The sequence below is a fragment of the Hoplias malabaricus genome, chromosome 18, assembly GCF_029633855.1.
Source record: "Hoplias malabaricus isolate fHopMal1 chromosome 18, fHopMal1.hap1, whole genome shotgun sequence".
NCBI classification, from domain to species: Eukaryota; Metazoa; Chordata; class Actinopteri; order Characiformes; family Erythrinidae; genus Hoplias; species Hoplias malabaricus.
Genome location: NC_089817.1, coordinates 13,455,798 through 13,474,668, shown reverse-complemented (window position 1 = coordinate 13,474,668; position 18,871 = coordinate 13,455,798). Strand labels below are relative to the sequence as shown.

Sequence of the window (18,871 nt, the reverse complement as noted above, 5' to 3'; positions counted from 1 at the left end):
GGCAGGTAAATGTAAGACGGGTAGAAAAAGGTGGCAGAGCATTTGTAGTGAAGTTTGCCAGTTCAGCATTAGGTGTCAAAACTTAAGGCAGCTGTGAAGGAGATCTAGTCAGTGGTTGTGGATAAAGAGAGCACAGACTGGTTGGGGAAATGCACTGTAAATAGTGAATGACTGAGGTGTGTTTCAGGGACATGGAGGACAGGGCAGGAGAGTGGATTATTGTCACGTTATTGTGTTTGTTGTTAGTGCATCAAGCAAATCTCACATGGAACTGATAGCACTGAGCATGCATTAACGGTGCCAGTGGGGCTTATTACAGCCTTATTCACTATGGATGCCAGTGGGATTTACAGTGGTTGTTAGTGTAGGCAGTTGATCCTGTGCGTAATATGCAAATTGAACTGGTGGCACTGAGCAGGCATTAATGGTGCCTGTGGGGCTTGTTGTGGCCTTAATGACCAGGGAGGCCAGTGTGGATCTACATATAAGAATATGATAGTGTTGTACAACTTGCTTGGACAGGGTGGGTCTGGGATGCAAGACTTCACTGTTGAGGCTTGCTGAGGTGTTGTGGGATTACTGGAGTTCTGTAAAACTACTATGTGACATCCGTTGTATAAATTCTCTATAAATAAAATAGGGTTGAATTGAATTTAATAAATTAGCCCTATGTAGTGGCACAGCAGAGAGTGTCACTGCCACAGGTCCAGGGTCTCAGGATTTTGGTTTTAGTCTCCACTTATGGTCACTCCCTGTGAGGAGTTTACTATGTTCTCCCTGTATCTGCATGGGTTTTCTTCTGGGTGTTCTAGATTCCTCCCACAGTCCAAAAATATATGTTGGTATGTATATTAGCTGAGTGAAATTGTCCATGAGAGACTAGGATGCCATGTGATGGAATGGTGACATGTCCAGGATTTGTTCCTGTCTTGAGTCCACTTAAAATTTCAATAGGATGCATTGGCTGCACAAGATGAATAGGGGAATTAACAGTTTAGTGAATGCCTTATTGTAGTACTAATAAAGAGCATCACACTTTGCCATGGCAGGCATAAATTACTTTACCAAGAAATGTCACATAGTTTTTCACATAAGGTAAATACCAAAGTGATGATGACATTTGCTTGCCCTTATTTTACATATACACATTTGATGAATAAGATGTCAGTGAGTTTACAGCATTTTTTTTATTTTCTGTTCCAGAAAATGGGAGTCAATTCGATGACAGTCTGAGGTAAAAATGTCAACATTTTGGAAGTCTTATTCTGTGTGCCTCTGTCAAGATTGTTTTCAATTGCATTGTAACCCAAAAATCCTTCGCTGGCTTTTGTGGAGATACTGTGGAGTGGATGAATGCGTTTAAATGCATTGACGGACGGCCTCCCCTCTGTGTTATTGACTGACAGGCAGAAAAGATGGCAGTTGTTCCTCGTTCTCGCGCAGAGGGCCAATCATCCACATGACTAGTTAGCCATGGCGGTGGGCCGGGGTCTCTCAGACAGATCCTTTGAGGACTGACACAAATAGAATGTTAGTGCATTCAACTCGAACGCCATGACGAAAATGACAGTCTCAAATGCTGTGCCACAAATAAATAAATAAATAAATAAATAAATAAACATATAAAAGGCATTTTTATATCAAATCAAAATGAAGAGCTCTCAGAAGATATGGGGAATAGTCAACAAAGACATTTCCCCTTATCAACATAATAAATCAATAAGAAATTGGGCCTTGTTGCAGATGACTAAATGTCAACTGGCCAGAGGTTCCCAATCATACCCCACTGGACCCCACAGTTCTGTGTTGTCCCTAAACCTATGAAACCAGTAAGTCACTAATGCATTAAACAAGTGTTGTGTATTTGAGAAAGCACAACCTACACCATTGGGGCGTACGTTGGAGGCCATAGCCAACATTTCCATGTTAATCACACACTTTCTTACACAGATATTAATGTTGCCCTTAGAAAACCAGGTGTACCACTGTACCCACTCATCGGCCACACATCTAACTTAATTGTCAACCTTAAGTCAGAGACTGTAGCTCATCTGTTGCTTCACATTTGTGTTGGGCGTCCTCTAGTCCTCTAGATATTTTTGATTGGTGGACTATTCCCAATCCAGCAGTGACACTAAGGGTTTTAAAAACTCCAGTAGCACTGCTGTATCTGATCCACTCACACCAGCACAACACACGATAACACTCCACCACAAAGACAGTGTCACTGCAGCTCTGAGAATGTTCCTCCACCCAAACCATACCTGCTTTCATTCGTGCACACCCAGTTTGTGTAATCCTTAGAAAAGCACAAAGTGACCTTTGTAACTCTGGGGCAGCTGTTGTTGAAAGGGGTACACACCTCCTTATCATTAGACTGTGGATCATCAAAACTCCTCAAGGACCAATATCAATTGATCAATACCATATCAACTTTCAATGGTGTTGTCATTGAATGCCACGTAATTTACACCCAAGTGTTCCAACAGCTAGTTAAAAGGCAGTTACAGCAGGGACAGTGTTACAAACTTTGTACCAATGCCCTTGATTTTAGAGATGTTGGCTGAGTAGGTCTCCACAGGTCCTTAGCCCTTGTTTAGCCTAAAAAAAGCCATAACTGAGAGCTTCTTTGGATAAATATTTCAAACTCACTATATATCACCATCTTTTCAAGGAGCAAAAACAGCTAAAATATGCAAATCGATGTCTGTGTTTGGTCCTTAGCTAAAGGGGAGGCAGAAATGGCCTCTCCAAAGCCGAGCTGATACCATCCACTGCCTCCAGTGTAATGGCCTTCATCCGTCTGCCTGTCGTTAATCTCCCCCTCCAGACCACACGGCCATCTGCTGACAATGATCTGCAACCACTAAAAACCCTCGCAAGAAGCTTATTGACCTCTTCATATGTGGGAACTAGGCTCTGGAGAGGGATAAGAGTGAGGCAGGTATCATTCTAGAAAACGACCAAATCTATACCGGCCGTCCAGCAACCAGCTTTCTCTTCTGTTCTCTAAACATCTGTCTCTTCAGCTTTTATGGAGAACTAAATGATGCTGGGTTGGTCCTTAACAGCTGGGGTACAGTGATATTGTATTCAGCATTTTCTCTTCTGAACCTTTATTTATTTATTTATTTTAAGGCTTTGGTTATGCATTGTATGGACTAGAAATGGACTGTGCCTTAAAGGGAACGCTTCTACCACTTTTCCACAAGGGAACAGGATTCTGGTGTCTTCATGACATAGTCACATATATTTATGACATATTATGGTCAAAATACCACAAAGCATCATTGTTTAACAGCACATGTTTCTTTAAATGAGAATGAGCTACTATTGCCCCATTCACATGTGCATGGTAATCCAGAAATTTGTGCGCTTCGTGTGAACATGACCACCCACAACACTCGTCCCGGACATTACTCTGACTTTATCCAGGTTGTGCCCGAGTAAAGACTCTGGGTAGTATCTGAGTCATCACACGTGAAAGTGGCATGGGTGATGTTCCGGAGTTTCTCTTCCACACACTGCACATGCGCTGTGCCACGCCAAAATCATGTGTTTCTTCTCCCGCTGTGAGAAACTGCCTGACACAGAATCTCCCGCTGTGAGCTGCATGTTTGAAAGACCAAAGCAGGACATCTCCGGACTGGTACTCCAGAGTTTCACTAGAAATGTGTGAAGGTGGCATAAGTAACCAAAATAATGCCTCATTTTATCATGTTTTCTGACATGGGCAGCTACAAAAACTGACTGGGTTGTCTTATTTCATAGTTTGTGGGTCTGTGGAATCCAGATCCCCAATATTAATGTGTGCGCACACTGAACAAGTGATTGTTTCATGTGTCACGTTTAAGGCTATTTTAATGTATCATTTATTGACACTGACAAGCTAAATAGATCTCATACATACATTTAAAAGATGCACAAACATCCACCAATAAGACACGGCTAGTTTCAAATGCTGAGTGTCTCATTTACCTCAACCGCTCTTCATAGCCTCATAACTCCCAATGTGAGTCATGTTTGATCTCATGGTGTAACGGAAAAGGGCAAAGTCTACTGAGCCACACTTCTGAGCTGTATTAAGGCAAACATAATCTGTGCAAAATATCAGATATTTTTGTCATGATGTAGACCTTTTAAACACATCCACACTCCTTATTAACGTGACAAACAGTAACATGCAACAAATTAAATGTGAATTTTAAATACACATAAGCTGTTAGAGGAATTCTGCCACATGGAAGAAGCAATGGTGTTGGTGCATATTAGAGCTGTCTCAGTGGTTCTACCATGTTGGCTATCACTGTGTAAAAGATGCACATGACGTCTTTTATTGTTGGATGCACTTAAAAATAAACACAAAGACTCATTTAAAATTGTGACTGAAGGTAGTTTGTGAGGCCCGGGTTCTAAGTCAGACTGAGGATAGGGCAAAATATTGTATTGTGTTGGCTTTAAGTGGTTTTGTTTTTGTTTCAATTATGGCTGTTCCCATGCAGGGTCACCACAGCAAATCAGCTGATCCATGTAGGTATTCTGACACAAGTATTATGCCACAACTCCTATCACCTATTTGGGCTTTGACCTGACTGTTGGATCAGACTAACCATAACAAACTCAGCTGTTGGGTGGGGGACACAGGGTGAACTCAGTGAACTCCATACAAAGGCTAGGATCGACCCCAGACCCCAGGGTCACAAAGGCTTGTGCCAGCAATACCATCATTAGCCATTGTCCTACCCTTTTAAGGGGTTGAGTAAATGATTATTATTATTGCAGAAATGTTGAAGATATGAAAAAACAGGACTTTATTGTCCCTCATCATGGCAAGACTAGCCTTGAGCAAGGCATCTAATCATCTAATAAGTTGCAGAGATGACACGATGCCACTCCAGGTGTGTGTGTGTGTGATCCAGCTGTTCCCTCGGCGCCAAGGTTGGGTTACACATTTTAATAGTTATTTCATGTTCTTTTTTTCTGTATTTTTTAGCTGTTTTAACTCTTCATACTTTACCACAAAGACAGAGATGGATGGTTTTGTCCAATGTGTTTATTGACGTACTCTGTGCTACTGGCTTCAGTGGCTTAACCTTTAGCTCGGGAGGAAATGGTCTTATAAGCTTGAGTGAAGGCATGGCTTGTATGAAGCTTGTGCATTTTTCATGTTGATGGCTGTCTTAAGGAAACAGAGACTCTCCTGACATCAGGTCTCTGTAGGATATCTTAGAAATCGAAAGTAACAGTGTCTTCCAGCACCCCTCGTGCATAAGACCCCTAGGAATGTATCAGTAATCCGTCTATGTTTTATGGGACATACCTGAGCAGTGGGGATATTTCTTTATATTAACGATCCTACACTAAGGTGGCTGACAATCCATTAGAGTAGGCTGCATGGTGGCGGTGTGACAGAGCCATTAGTCTAGTGAATGAGGCTTGATCTCATCTTGTCAGTGCTCGATAATGGAGACATTGCCTTCGAGGAAACCGCTCCTTCTTTTCCACGCCCGGAGGTGAAGATAGACTTTCCACTTTTTACCCTTAAAATCCATTTAGGGAGCTGCTTCGTTTGGAGTAGACTGCATAAAGGCCTTCCTGCCTTCAGGAACTTTTCCGGGGATGAGTTCTGGGAATAGCATGCTTGTAAGAGTCTCAGAACAAACACATTCATAACATGGTGAGGCATGGTAGGCTTGCCTCATATATTTATTAAATAGGAGTTTATAACCAGGTTTATAATGAATTGTGAGTTATTACATTGATAACATGGTTTTATAAACCATTTAGGCTCTAAAGCCTTAGCATTTCCAGTGCCTCATCAGACCTTACACTGAGAATCTCTTTAACCAATGCAAATCTTCAAAAGTTAGTGCACAATCTATTAAAAATGAATGCTGCAGATAGTAACATCTACTTCACAATCAGTAAGTGAGCTCCTGTCCACTGGTGACCATCTGTTTCACTAAATACGTGCAGACAATCTGTTGTGTGCCCAATAAATAGGGAAGAAAACTGGACATCTACTGTTGTAATCTTATAGGTACATTTACACTGTTTTCCCTTTTAATGACCAATAATGTACCTTTACCCTATGTTTTTTTTTTCTGAGTGTAAGATTATCTTTAAATTTAAGGTGTTAGCAAAAGCATTATATAAGCACTTATAGGTCATGTTATTAAACTTAAGTTTATGTTTACAGTTATACAAACACTTCTGCAGTTTCTAACTTTTTGCTTGTACTTTAGCTTTAAGGTTAAGTTAGGGTTAGACATAGATGATTATTTTAGGACTGATTACTCATGAGTTCACATGAACATCCATAAAACATAAATAGTATACATTTTTGAGTGCTAGTTGTAGTTGGTACACTTTGTACAATCCTTGGAATGGTCTTTAAGTAAAAAATATGTGTAAAATCACCTAAAGAACAGGCTCAGTATATACCTTCCGTTTGGCTTTTATGCTTCCTTAAGTCATTGTCAGTTCTGCCCACTGGCTAAGGCTGCCCCCAATTAGCCCACACAATGCTACTAAACTAGAAAGGTGAAGTTTATTCAGACACTTCTGTGAGACATGTAGCCAGATGCTGCCTCTTTTAAAACGGCACTAGCCAGCATCATCCATTGGAGAGAAGAACTGTGGGAAAGAGGACTGGTCATACCCCCCACCCAAAGATTAAGGGCCATAAAGCTTAGAGAGTTGCACTGTGTGGGAGCCCAAGTCTGCACAAGTTTAATGAATGTTAAAACTAATATATGTTCATGTTTTATTCATAAAAATATAGCATTTTCTTGCTGGGGCATTTGAATGCAGTTCATTTAAAGTAGAGACATTCAAATAGCATGCCTCCACTTGTTGCGCCCCATCAATCATTCCAGTTCATGTAATGTAACGAGCAAGACATAAACAGAGAAGATACTTCAGACCCTTGCCATCCTCAGCCCAAGCTCACATTTGAATAGAAAGGATATTGGAGTGGCAGAAATGGTTAAAATGTTCCTGCGTGGTACTGATGGGTTTAGGCATGACCGTGCTGTTTAAGTGCTGCTTATGCTGCTTCCTAAATGAGAAGAAGTGGTAGAATTACAAGCGGCACTTATCATTACGGGCCACATTGAGACATGCTCGGATGAGCAGCCTCGTTTTGATGATGGGGGCCTTTGCATACAGAATTGACGACCTAATAAAATCCAGGAGATGTCCTTCCTAGTTATGATGATTTACTATGTTTAGGGGGGAAACAGACGGCAGGAGAAGTGAGGGGCATAGCAGCAGGACAAAGTTAAAAGCAGCGTCCTCATCATGTGAACCTAGGGTTGAGAAATATGGTGGTTGATACCATAATTGTGATGGATTTGTGTCTTGACCATATACAAGGAGCATCACATCATCAGAGTGAACAGCAGTCAGTGTGGAGTAGATATGTGAGATATAACAGAAATGCACTTGAAATAAGTACAGACAAGTCAGTGTGCAGTAGTCGAGCTACAAATATAGAGCGAAAAAAACCCTTGTGGTTGAATTGCCTAATCAGATAATCAGAAATGCTTCACAAGCCAGGCCTCAATGTGAATTTATAAAATATTTTCCCCAGTATTCATACACTCTCAGGAAAGATATATATATATATATATATATATATATATATATATATATATATATATATATATATATATGGTGTGTTAAATAAACACAACTTTAGAATCTGCAATTATAATAAAATAAGGTACAATAGTTTCGTAATGTATGGTGCATATATGTAAATATGAGGATACCGGTACAATGACAGTTTTTCTGACAGTGTAGAATGTGTACGAATTATAGTTCATTGTTTGTGAATTTAAATGTGAATTTCTGACACATTCTCCATGTGAAATATAAGCCTTAAACCTGCCCTCACACTAATTCTCAATATTAGTGTAACCCTAACTCTAAGGTTTTACAATCATCTCTTGTCTAACTCTAACATTCCCCCACCACAGTTTACAGCACACTTTTTTTCCCCTCATAAATCTCCTTCAGGTCTAAAAGAAAGATTGTGTAAATGTGTGGATTTAGCGAAACGGTGCCATCAGTGGATGGGAGCTTACTCAGTGATCATTAAATAGCTATGAATAATAATGTATAAATATTAGGAATGTCCAGGATTCTACTTCATGTTGTGTATGTAGAATTTGCATGCTGGTTTCAGTCTCAGTCTGAGTTGTATTTGTGTAGTCAGGTGCCCTCTGAGCTAGCATAAACCATAAATACTTCACATAAAGTCATATGTAAATGTTTGTACACCCCTGCTCCAAGTACTTTTTTATTTATTTATTTTTTTTTTTTTTCATTGGAAATATATTAAAGATAATACATTAATAAGATAATGCATTAAATTATAATAATAAATAATAATAATAAATGTCTTTGACAGTACTATGTAAATTTTTTGGCACCTGAGAAAATGAGATTAAAACATTGTATTTCTCTGAGCATTAAGTTTTTATTTGCTCAAAAAATCAAATACAAAAACAAACAAAAAGATACTATTAGAATAAAACAAATAACATTGTTCCATTAAGTAGAGAGATATTGTGGGTTTGAATGTGTTGAATAACTTTTTCCACACCTCTCCTTGTAGTGGTTCAGAATTATTTGTTATGTTATCATCCAATACCTGCTTATTACCGGTGAATAAATGATTCATTCTTTTAAACCAAGTTTGCTTTTGAATGAACAAATCCATACGAACAAGGAGAATATCTGCAAACAAACTTTGTTCTTCACACTCCCTCATCTACACATCTACTTTTTAGAAGCAAAAAAATCCTTTAACTGTATTTAATCTTTTTGTATTTATTTTAATTAGATGTAATTATATAAAAGCAACACACTTACTGAGAAGATACATTTATAGATTTTAATAATAATAATTATCCCAGGTGCCTAAGGCTTTTGCACAGTATTGTATTTATGTCGCACTTGATGAATTCAGAAATAAACAAAGCAGTAAAATGAACACATCGCTCTACAGCACGTGTACTTCATATTCACTTTGAAAACATACAAGCCATTTCTTAGACTAGTAAAATTGCCTGAAAAGTTATAATCATGTTATGTTTATGCAGTATCCCCACCCCAGTGTGCACAGAGCAGAACAGAGGGAACACTCTGTATTTGAGGTCAAATGGAAGCATAAAGTTATTGTAAAGCAAGGAAATGGAAAAGCGCGTGGAATGCCTCTGGCCTTTGTTTGCAGACGTACGTTGTTCAGAAGCAGCAGAAAAGTGCAGAGCATGCGCGATTATATTGAGCAACGTTTAATCTGCTGGATTTTCTATGGCTGGGATCCTCGGCAAGCTCTCTCACACTTCATCACTCGCCGCAGATTAGCGCCCTCCGAATGAGCTCATCCCTTTTGAAGAAGATCCTGAGAAAGCATTCACTTTGCATGCGCCTATTGTTGCCCTCCAGCTTTGTGGAATTATTGGAGAAGTGCTCTCTTGTTGACTAATTTTATTATTACTATTTTTTTTGGGGGGGAGGTGGTGCTGGTGTAAATGGTTTTCCAAAAAAGCTGGGACAAAAAGCTGGAGCTGGATAATCTGTTCACTGGCTTTGACCTTGTACTTGATTCGACCTTGAGAACTGCAGGGTTTGTTTTTGAGAAATATTACAGGCTTCATTTGGCATGTAATGGCTGACATTTAGCATGTAAAACTCTTTACAGTGATATGCAAAAGTTGAGCTATCATGTCCTATACAGTGAACAACCACAACAATGCCAGTGGCCAAAGCTCCTGAACATCAGAACATTGAGATCCACTAAAATGAAGCATGCTTGGGCTTGGACACAACATGGAAGACCGCCTAGGAAAGCTGGGGATGCTGCTGCTGGTGGTGTTGTTGGGGCCAAAAAGGGGTGCACTCCCAGTGGCCGGCATGGATTCCAATGCTAGAGCACAGTGCCACTGCTCTGAACCAATAGCACTGTCCTTCAGATGAGATATAAAACTGAGCTCTCTGAGGTCATAGAAGAGTAGGGGTCTTGGTACTATATTAAAATAAGAGCACACTTAAAGTTTTATAGTTGGTTTATTACATAGTTAGTTATTAGGTTGTAAACATTTAAAAGATCAGATATATAAAGGGCAACAATGACCTCTTTTCTTTCTTTTTTTTAATGCTGAAAATGTCAGATAACTGTCATGGTAAAGAATAAGCAAATGCCAACAATTGTCATCAATGTTTAAAATACATTATTTAAGTGTTTAATTGATTAAACTTATTAACAAATATGTGCTGAAGCCAACAGGGTTAATATCTATCCACTGATGGAGAAAGACTAAGATCATTATTCTTCAAGATCTGAGGTTCAACAGTGTAGATGGATGTGGGTTCATTATATGGCAAACAAACAAGTTACTGTTACCCTTTCTATCTGCGTTAAAAATAATTATTAATATTTTAATACATTTGCAATTAATTAATTATCATTAATAAACCGATTGTAAACAATCTATGAACATGTGCAGTGTTATTTTAAAGTGGTACCAGGGTCTTACCCCAATGTCCAGCTAAATTTACCACTATGGCCTTTTAATTATTCCTCTCTCTGCACTTGTGCACACTGGCTGCCTTCACATCATTTAATTGGATGCTACAAATTGCCCATAGTTGAGGCGACTCCTTGATATCCCTAAGACTATAAAGCACTTGGGGTGTCTGGAAAAATGTGGTAGAAATGATCTCTCTGTGGAGTAATACAACAAAGACTCTCAAATTTTGATAATTTTCTAATCCAGGTGATTCATATAGGAGCTCGATGCCTTTGACCTTTAATTGGATTGGACCTTGAGAATGGGTGGATTTCTGCTGAGCAGTCTTGTGGGCTGCATGCAGATTGCAGATGCCAGTGGCTGGGAAAGAGCTGGGGTGGAAATCTTAGTGACACCTTGTAAGTGTCATTGAAGAACACCACGCTGGCCTGGCGCTTCCCCTGCTATTGACAGATAAGCAATGACAGTGTTTAGCTCTGAGGAGACTCCTCTCTCTTCTGCTGCTTGGCAATCTGAAGACTATTTCGAGATGCTGCTCTTTCCCGTGCCGAAGGAAGGTTTGGCACTTGAATAGATGTTGGGCTCTGAAAAGTGAAAAATCCTTCCGGAGCCTTTGTATGACAGCTTTTTCAGCAACGAGCGCCCAAGAAAGCTGTTGTGCTGTAATACCAAACCTCGGTTTCCTCCAAAAACACAGGCTTTTGATATTGTCATTGTCAGCTATATTCTGTTTTTCCTCCTCCTGATGGGAAATACAACTACAATGATAGAACGTCCAGACCGGTTTATTTGTGGCTTAGTAAATGACAATCGGAGGCTGTCTTCACTCTCAGAGAAGTGGGCAATGTGGAAATGTGTCAAAATAGATTTTATGACTAGTTCCTTTCAGTAAATGTTGCATAGTACTTTTTCTATTCATTTACCTTTTATTATTATTCTTCTTATTATTTTTTTATCCTGGTCAGGGTCAAAGTATATTCAAAATCTACTTTGAATCATTGGACATAAGGCAGAAACACATCAGCAGCAGTGTCTCAGTCCATCTCAGGGGATCACAGACTCACCCAGTCACTCATACTCTCACACCGGTGCACAATTTCACACAGCCAATCCACCTACCAGCATGTGCTTTTGGATTGTGGGAGGAAAACAGAGCGTCCAGAGGAAACTGACCCAGACATAGGCAACGTAATCTCCACATAAAATCATGGAATGTAATAGAATGCTATGGAGCAGTCTGTCAACATGCCCAATGGCGAGTGCTGGCTAGAGATATATAAATCCCTCTAGTGCTAGTCTGTGGAGCAATAAAGCTGTGTTCTCTGGAGTGAGAACACGAGACCATTAAAGAACCATTTTTGTAAATGAGATGGCAGACATCCATATGATGTTTATGAAGTTTCTACACAGTCTTATACTACTATACTATGTAATTTTTCTACTTACTGCTTTATATCTGTGGCGGCACGGTGGTGCAGCAGGTAGTGTCGCAGTCACACAGCTCCAGGGACCTGGAGGTTGTGGGTTCGATTCCCGCTCCGGGTGACTGTCTGTGAGGAGTTGGTGTGTTCTCCCCGTGTCTGCGTGGGTTTCCTCCAGGTGCTCCGCTGTCCTCCCACAGTCCAAAAACACACGTTGGTAGGTGGATTGGGGACTCAAAAATTGTCCATAGGTGTGAGTGTGTGAGTGAATATGTGTGTGTGTCTGTGTTGCCCTGTGAAGGACTGGCGCTCCCTTCAGGGTGTATTCCCGCCTTGTGCCTAATGATTCCAGGTAGGCTCTGGACCCACCGCAACCCTGAATTGGATAAGCAGTTACAGATAATGAATGAATGAATGCTTTATATCTGAGTTTCCAAATTCAGGCAATACATAGGAAGATGTAAGATGATGGAGTAATTAACTTCAACTTAGAAAAAGCACTGTCTTTTTTTCTCCAATGTATGCCTCATAAACTCCTATTCCATTGGTTATATCACTTTCTTCTCACAGACATTTTTTTTTTCCATCCGCTGAGGGATAATGGCTGCATTATGATATTTCAGCCATAAACTCTATTGGATTGAAGGTTACACCAGGGCTTGGGGCTGAATATTATTTGTGGAATGTAAATCCGAATAGAAATCATTAACTGTCTTTGACGGATTGTGGTGAGGGCTTTTTGTCACGCTGAAACGATGCTTGTTTAAGTGGTGATAATTAGAGTTGCAGTTGCAAATAAAAGGCCAGTGGTCAAAGTGAAGCTGACATTTTGACAGCAGCAACAAAGACAGTGCTCAGCGAGTGTGTTTACATGCATGCTAATAATGCAGTCTTTATTTGCTTTCACCCATGTTATGTTCATGCTGATGTAAAGCAGGGGCCTTCAGGGACCCCTGCGCAGTGCGTGCCTTTGCTCTGTCTTTAGGTGTTGAGTTCAGTTGGGGTAAATATTTTGATTACTGAGTTTTTAAGAAAGGTTTTGAGTAGCACTGCTACAGTGCAGCATTAGCCATGGACTCTTGCTGGTGTAGCATGATGGTCCTGCCAATCATCAACATTGTCTGTTTGTGTAATTATTGTTCTCCACTATATTATACAAACACATAGAATGGACAAAATAGTATGGTGTATCATAATTTCAACAAACTCAACTGACCTGAATACAGATTATAGGTCAGTAATCGTTATACGCAGCTTGCTTTTCAATACCTGTGTACATACTGAAACAGATGTTACAAAGATAAAAACATCTGGGTGTAGCAGAGGCAGCCTAAGGGCAAAAAAAACATTGTAGACAACACTAGTCCTATGTGAACATACCAAAGCAATAGAGATAACAGCAAAAAAAATAAAAATAAAAAATAATAATAAATAAATAAATAAAAATGTGAGAGTTAAAGGGTTCCTATGTACTGTGATTCCAAGTAAGTTCTAGACGCACCAACATCTGGATGAAGCAGTTACCAATGAATAAATGCTTGTAGGTAACACTATGTTATTACATTTTCCTGTGAGAAGAACAGCACATCATCTGCTTCTGTAACAATAGGCTCTAGAGATATCACTAACTTTTTACCTACTTTATATATATATATATATATATATATATATTATAAATTAACTTCATGTAAGTGAACTAAGTCCCACCTGCTCTTGTGTTCCAACAGATGCAACGTGGACAGCAAGGTATCACGGGTAGCTTGGCTGAACCGGACCACCATTCTCTTCACTGGGAATGAGAAGTGGTCTCTGGACCCCCGGGTTGTCCTCCTGAACAATACAGCGGTCACGGAGTACAGTATAAAGATCCTGGACGTGAACTTGCACGATGAAGGGCCGTACGTCTGCTCCATTCTCACCAACAAGAAGCCGGAGTCTACCAAAGTTCATCTCATAGTGCAAGGTAACAGGGGGCTTTTTCAAAGGCAATTTTCTCCCAGGTGTTTGTGGAGCTTTGTAAAGAGGCGTGCTGGAGTTTCTCTTTCTCCGCCACAGAAATATCATCCCTGACAGTGGCGCTTTTCATCACTCACTGCTGAGATTACAGGAATTGTATCAAAACTGGGCCGAGATTGTTTTTGGCTGGGTTGACATTTCAGGGAGATAGATAAAGGTGAAGAACAACTTCGATTCTCCTTCCGCAGACTGATATAATTAAATGAATCTCTCCAGACGTGCCTCTCCGTGATGAAATTGGGATTTAATCTGGGTTTAATTTCAAATCGTTGATAGATATTGATTCAGGACACACAGCAGAGGGAGAGAAAGCGTGAGAGAGAGAGAAAGCTCCAGCCAGCAACTCACTAAATCAGCTGTCGAACTGCAGAATTTTGTCATCGTTTACTGTGCAATCAATTCCCCTCACGTTCCCGCTCCGAAAACAATTAACATCAGCGGCTTTCCGGATCTTTCCCAGCTCTAAAAAACCTGTCAACATGCAGGCTACAAAAGTTATACTTTCTTCTTTAATCAGATTGTTTCCTGCTCGTTTAAGGATTAAGTGAAAGAGGGAAATGTGCTCTCGTAGCGTCAGAGAGAAAACACTCTCGTTTTTTTTTTTTATTATTTATTTATTTTTTTTGCAACTTAAACACCTTCTTATCTACTGTTCATTAACTTTTGGTGCTTAGGCCTGACACTAATTACTCCACATGCAAAATAACCAAACAAATAAATAAGATTGGGCAATTATTTTAAGAGATTAGATACAGCAAGAGTTAATTAGTACTGGAGCAGCCCCTGAAAAAAAAAAAGGCTTTATTTTCACCCAAAGAATTTCATTTAATCTTCAGTTTATAATGTAATTACTTGGGAAGGCTGAAGTATTGTATCAATCATAGAGCAGCTGATTACTCAGAAGCTTATAAGGATTCATCCGCTAAACACTTTGAGTGTACTGTACTAGATTCGGCTCAGAAAAAAAGCTTCATTAAAGTGTTTGTGAGGGAAACGGCTTCTGAACAGCTCGGACAAATGGACCCAACCCTCAGGGTCAGCAGCCTCAAATCTGGTAAAAGAGCTGCCAAGAAAAAACAAAAATATTCAGTTTCTCCAACATTCCCAATATTCATGGAACTGTATTTTTGAAAGATTGTTTTTTAATGTGTGTTTTCTTCAACCAACTCCAAACAAGCAACATGTGGGCACTCAGTAGAGCTCAACAAGAGAGGTCAGAGGTTTTTGCCTGATGATGGAGCATTCTGTTTTGGTTCGATATTTGCAGATATTGCCTGTGTTAACAAAGGAATGGTGTTGTTTTATTAAATTTAAAGTTGGTATAGCTAACTGACTACTTTTCAACAGATAATATGTGTGTGTTCATAAGAGGAAGATGGGATTTAATGTTATTTAATTCAGTGAATTTAAGGTCATCCATTTGTGGATACAATGGTGAGTGAGAACAAAAAAAAAAAAAAAAAAAAGACAGTTGTTAAATGAAATCTCCTGAGAAGCCCCACAAGAGCCTAAGAACACTATTACACTATTAATGTCAAGCATGGGTGAAACACACACACACACACTCACACACACATATATATATATATGTATGTTGAATGGGTAAGGTGAGTGCTAGCCCCTTAGACATTTGGCACAAATTTGACAATGTCACATGATTTTAAATGTTTTTTTTGTTGTTGTTGTTTTTTTTCCCTTCCTAGTCACTTCATGTAACAACACCACTAGAAAACATCAGTTTTATTCATTAATTCATTATCTGTAACCCTTATCCAGTTCAGGGTCGCAGTGGGTTCGGAGGCCACCCGGAATAATTGGGCGCAAGGCGGAAATACACCCTGGAGGGGGCGCCAGTCCTTCACAGGGCAACACACACTCACACATTCACCTGCACACTTACAACTATGGACACATTTTGAGTTTCCAATCCACATACCAACAAGTGTTTTTGGACCTCGGGAGGAAACCGGAGCACTCTGAAACCCACGCAGCCACGGGGAGAACACACCAACTCCTCACAGACTCAAACCCACAACCTCCAGGTCCCTGGAGCTATTTGACTGTGACACCACTTGCTGCGCCACTATACCACCCACACTTGTCTTTATCTACATCTTATACACTAGGTTACCATGTTATAAACTGGCTAACCCTCCCAGAACAGATACATATCACACTTCAGTGTCCACAGTTTGGGAAAAACAAAGCACACATATGAGAATCTGTCAGGGCCATCTAAGCAATTTTCAAACATAGTAAAATTGCCCCAAGATGCAATACATTACTAAATAAAACGTGAACCTAGATAGACAACGACATTCAGAGGCAAGACAAACAATCTAAAAGAGGCACAAGGACTATAACACTGTGGTGGAATGTGATAGAAATATTTAAATAATGTTTCAAGTTTAACCAATGTGTCATTTTCTTCATGATTCTTCTTCATGGTTAGAAACAGCCATTACACTGAAACCTAGTGGCTTCAATAGGTCTGTGATTCTGTATCTGACACATTCAGGACACTAGGACTGATAACCTAGTTTAACCATGGCCACCCTCATGTGGGAGACCCACTGTGTGGAGCTTAACCAGGTTCATTCAGGGTCTAAAATTCAATTTGATTCTTGTGAGCTACATTTTAGGAATAATCACATGCATAAATATTCTTTGCTACATTTTGTTGATGCTGTTGACTGCTTGCTTTGTTTATATACTGATGTGGGTTTGGAGAGATGCAAATATTTTGCTACAAGGACAACAGAACCCAGCATGAGCAATTGAGATAAAGAAAAAGAAGGAAGAGTACGGGCAGAGACGATGATGATATGCAGATCAGGTTCGGTCTGAGGTTAAAGTGTGTGTTGAGACAGCGGGAGGTATTGAGGAAGATGTGTGACGAATGATCCCATGCATGATTAATGGCTGTCAAATTTCCAGCAAAACGGAGCTCTAATTTTATTGGAGGTCATAATGGATCGCTCTGGTTCAAGGTTGTCAGATGCCACCGAAGTTGGTGAGTTCATGATTTGAAGGGTATTTTTTTCTCTCAGCTAAGAATAGAGAGGAATCCGCAGAGTGAGATGTGAGTGTGTTTTTTGGAGGTTGCGGAGAAATAAAGCTCAGGTCGAGTGGGACACTCTGGCCAAGGAGCCCACACACAGTCCCTGGTGTGTGAATACAGTGAGTAAAATGAGGCTGTGTGCTAAGAAAGCACATAGTTGAGGGTCAGATACTTGCTCTGTGAAGTGCTGGTGTTTTTCAGTGTCAGGGAAATGGAGTTGGATGGGTTTAAAAGGCCCACATGATGAAAAGTGTGTTGATAATATTTTCAAAAGTCTCTTACTACTCTCTGGGGTCTATGAACGTACCTGAGGGTCAAATTAGATGTTTAGCAATGTCTTTATTAAAATGTTTGCGATAATATAGTGCAGAAATACTGTTGAAACATTTCCTGAATATGTAGAAGCTGCCCTTTTCATTCATCTTATCTGGAGATCATACATGTCTCACATCTGGAGATATGAGGCTATGAAGAGGAGTGTAGGCACATGAGATGCATGTAACCTGCCTTTCATCGTGTGTTATTGATTGCTTCTTGTGTGTCTACACTTAAATATATATATGTACATATTTTATATATAAATTTTATACATAAATTCAAGTGCAGGAGTCTGGTGTGTTCTTCCTGTGTCTGTGTGGGTTTTTTCCGGGTGCTCCTTTTACCTCCCGCAGTCCAAAAACACATGCTGGTAGGACAACTGGCAACTCCAATGTGTCCATAGGCGTGAATTCCTGCCTTGCACCCAGTGATTCCGAGTAGGCTCTGGACCCACTGCGACCCTGAACTTGAGAAGCAGTTACAGACATGCATGAATTAATGAATGACTTATAATTGTTTTAATTTGCTCAATTTATGTATAATATTAGCAAATTATGCACAAAAAGTTGTATATCACAGCCTCTGAAGCCATGGGATATTTCACATTGTTATCAATTATCATCTGAACACTTTAAAATGGAACAATGTATATGTATACTGTACATTATTATTTTTTTCTTGTACTGTATGTCAGAGCCGAGACAGTAGTACAAGTCCTTTGTGTTCCTTTAATAATGCTCCTCTGCAGCCATTGTTTTAGCTGCTATAGGGTATGTTGATGTTTACAATGAAAAGTTGAATGAGTTAGTTTTTTCAAGCTTTTCATCAGTTGTCTGTAAATTAGGAAATATTCAAGGACTTGAAAGCATTGTTTTGGACCTTAAGCATGGTTTAGGGAAACAGTGTAACGTACTGGGGCTTATTTGTTGGGTTGAGGGTCTGTTTACATTCACGTGATTCTTGTAGTCGTTACTGTTGTTCTTACGCAGAAAGGGAAAATGTTTATAACAATGATTATTGACATTAAAGCATCAGCAGCTTACGTCAGAATCACTGCTGATGAATAATCCAGGCTAGCCAAGATTCAAAATGATTCAAAAAGCACATTACAGTTACATGTTCTCCCTGTGTCTGCGCTTGTTGGTGCTCTGGTTTCTTCCCTCAGTCTAACAACATCTTGAGAGGTGGATTGTTCATGCAACAGTGCCCATAGGTGTGAATATGTGAGTGTGCTTTGCCCTGTGATGGACTGGGGGCCCATCCAGCAGTCAGTGAATTCATGCTGGCTCTGGACCCCCTGTGACCCTGAACTGGATAAGTGCTTACAATGTCAATGAATGACTGAAATACAGATACTGCATAGATGTGACTGAATACATTTCACAGTGGTGGAACCTAGACAATAATAAAACACAAAGCCAGGCTTTTTATGGATCATTAGTTTTTAAAAACACCCACGGAACATGAGGACAAATGATTAAATGCAGTTATGTATTATGATCTATTGTAAAATT

General features: G+C 39.8%; 1 protein-coding gene across 1 annotated transcript in view; it reads left to right on the top strand.

The window, feature by feature from the left end:
* opcml (opioid binding protein/cell adhesion molecule-like) overlaps nt 1-18,871 on the top strand; it is a 174,954-nt gene that overhangs the window by 69,859 nt on the left and 86,224 nt on the right. Inside the window, exon 2 of the mRNA XM_066650817.1 lies at nt 13,690-13,925. Within this exon, the coding sequence (XP_066506914.1) occupies nt 13,690-13,925 (236 nt within the window). The remainder of the gene's footprint in view (nt 1-13,689; nt 13,926-18,871) is intronic.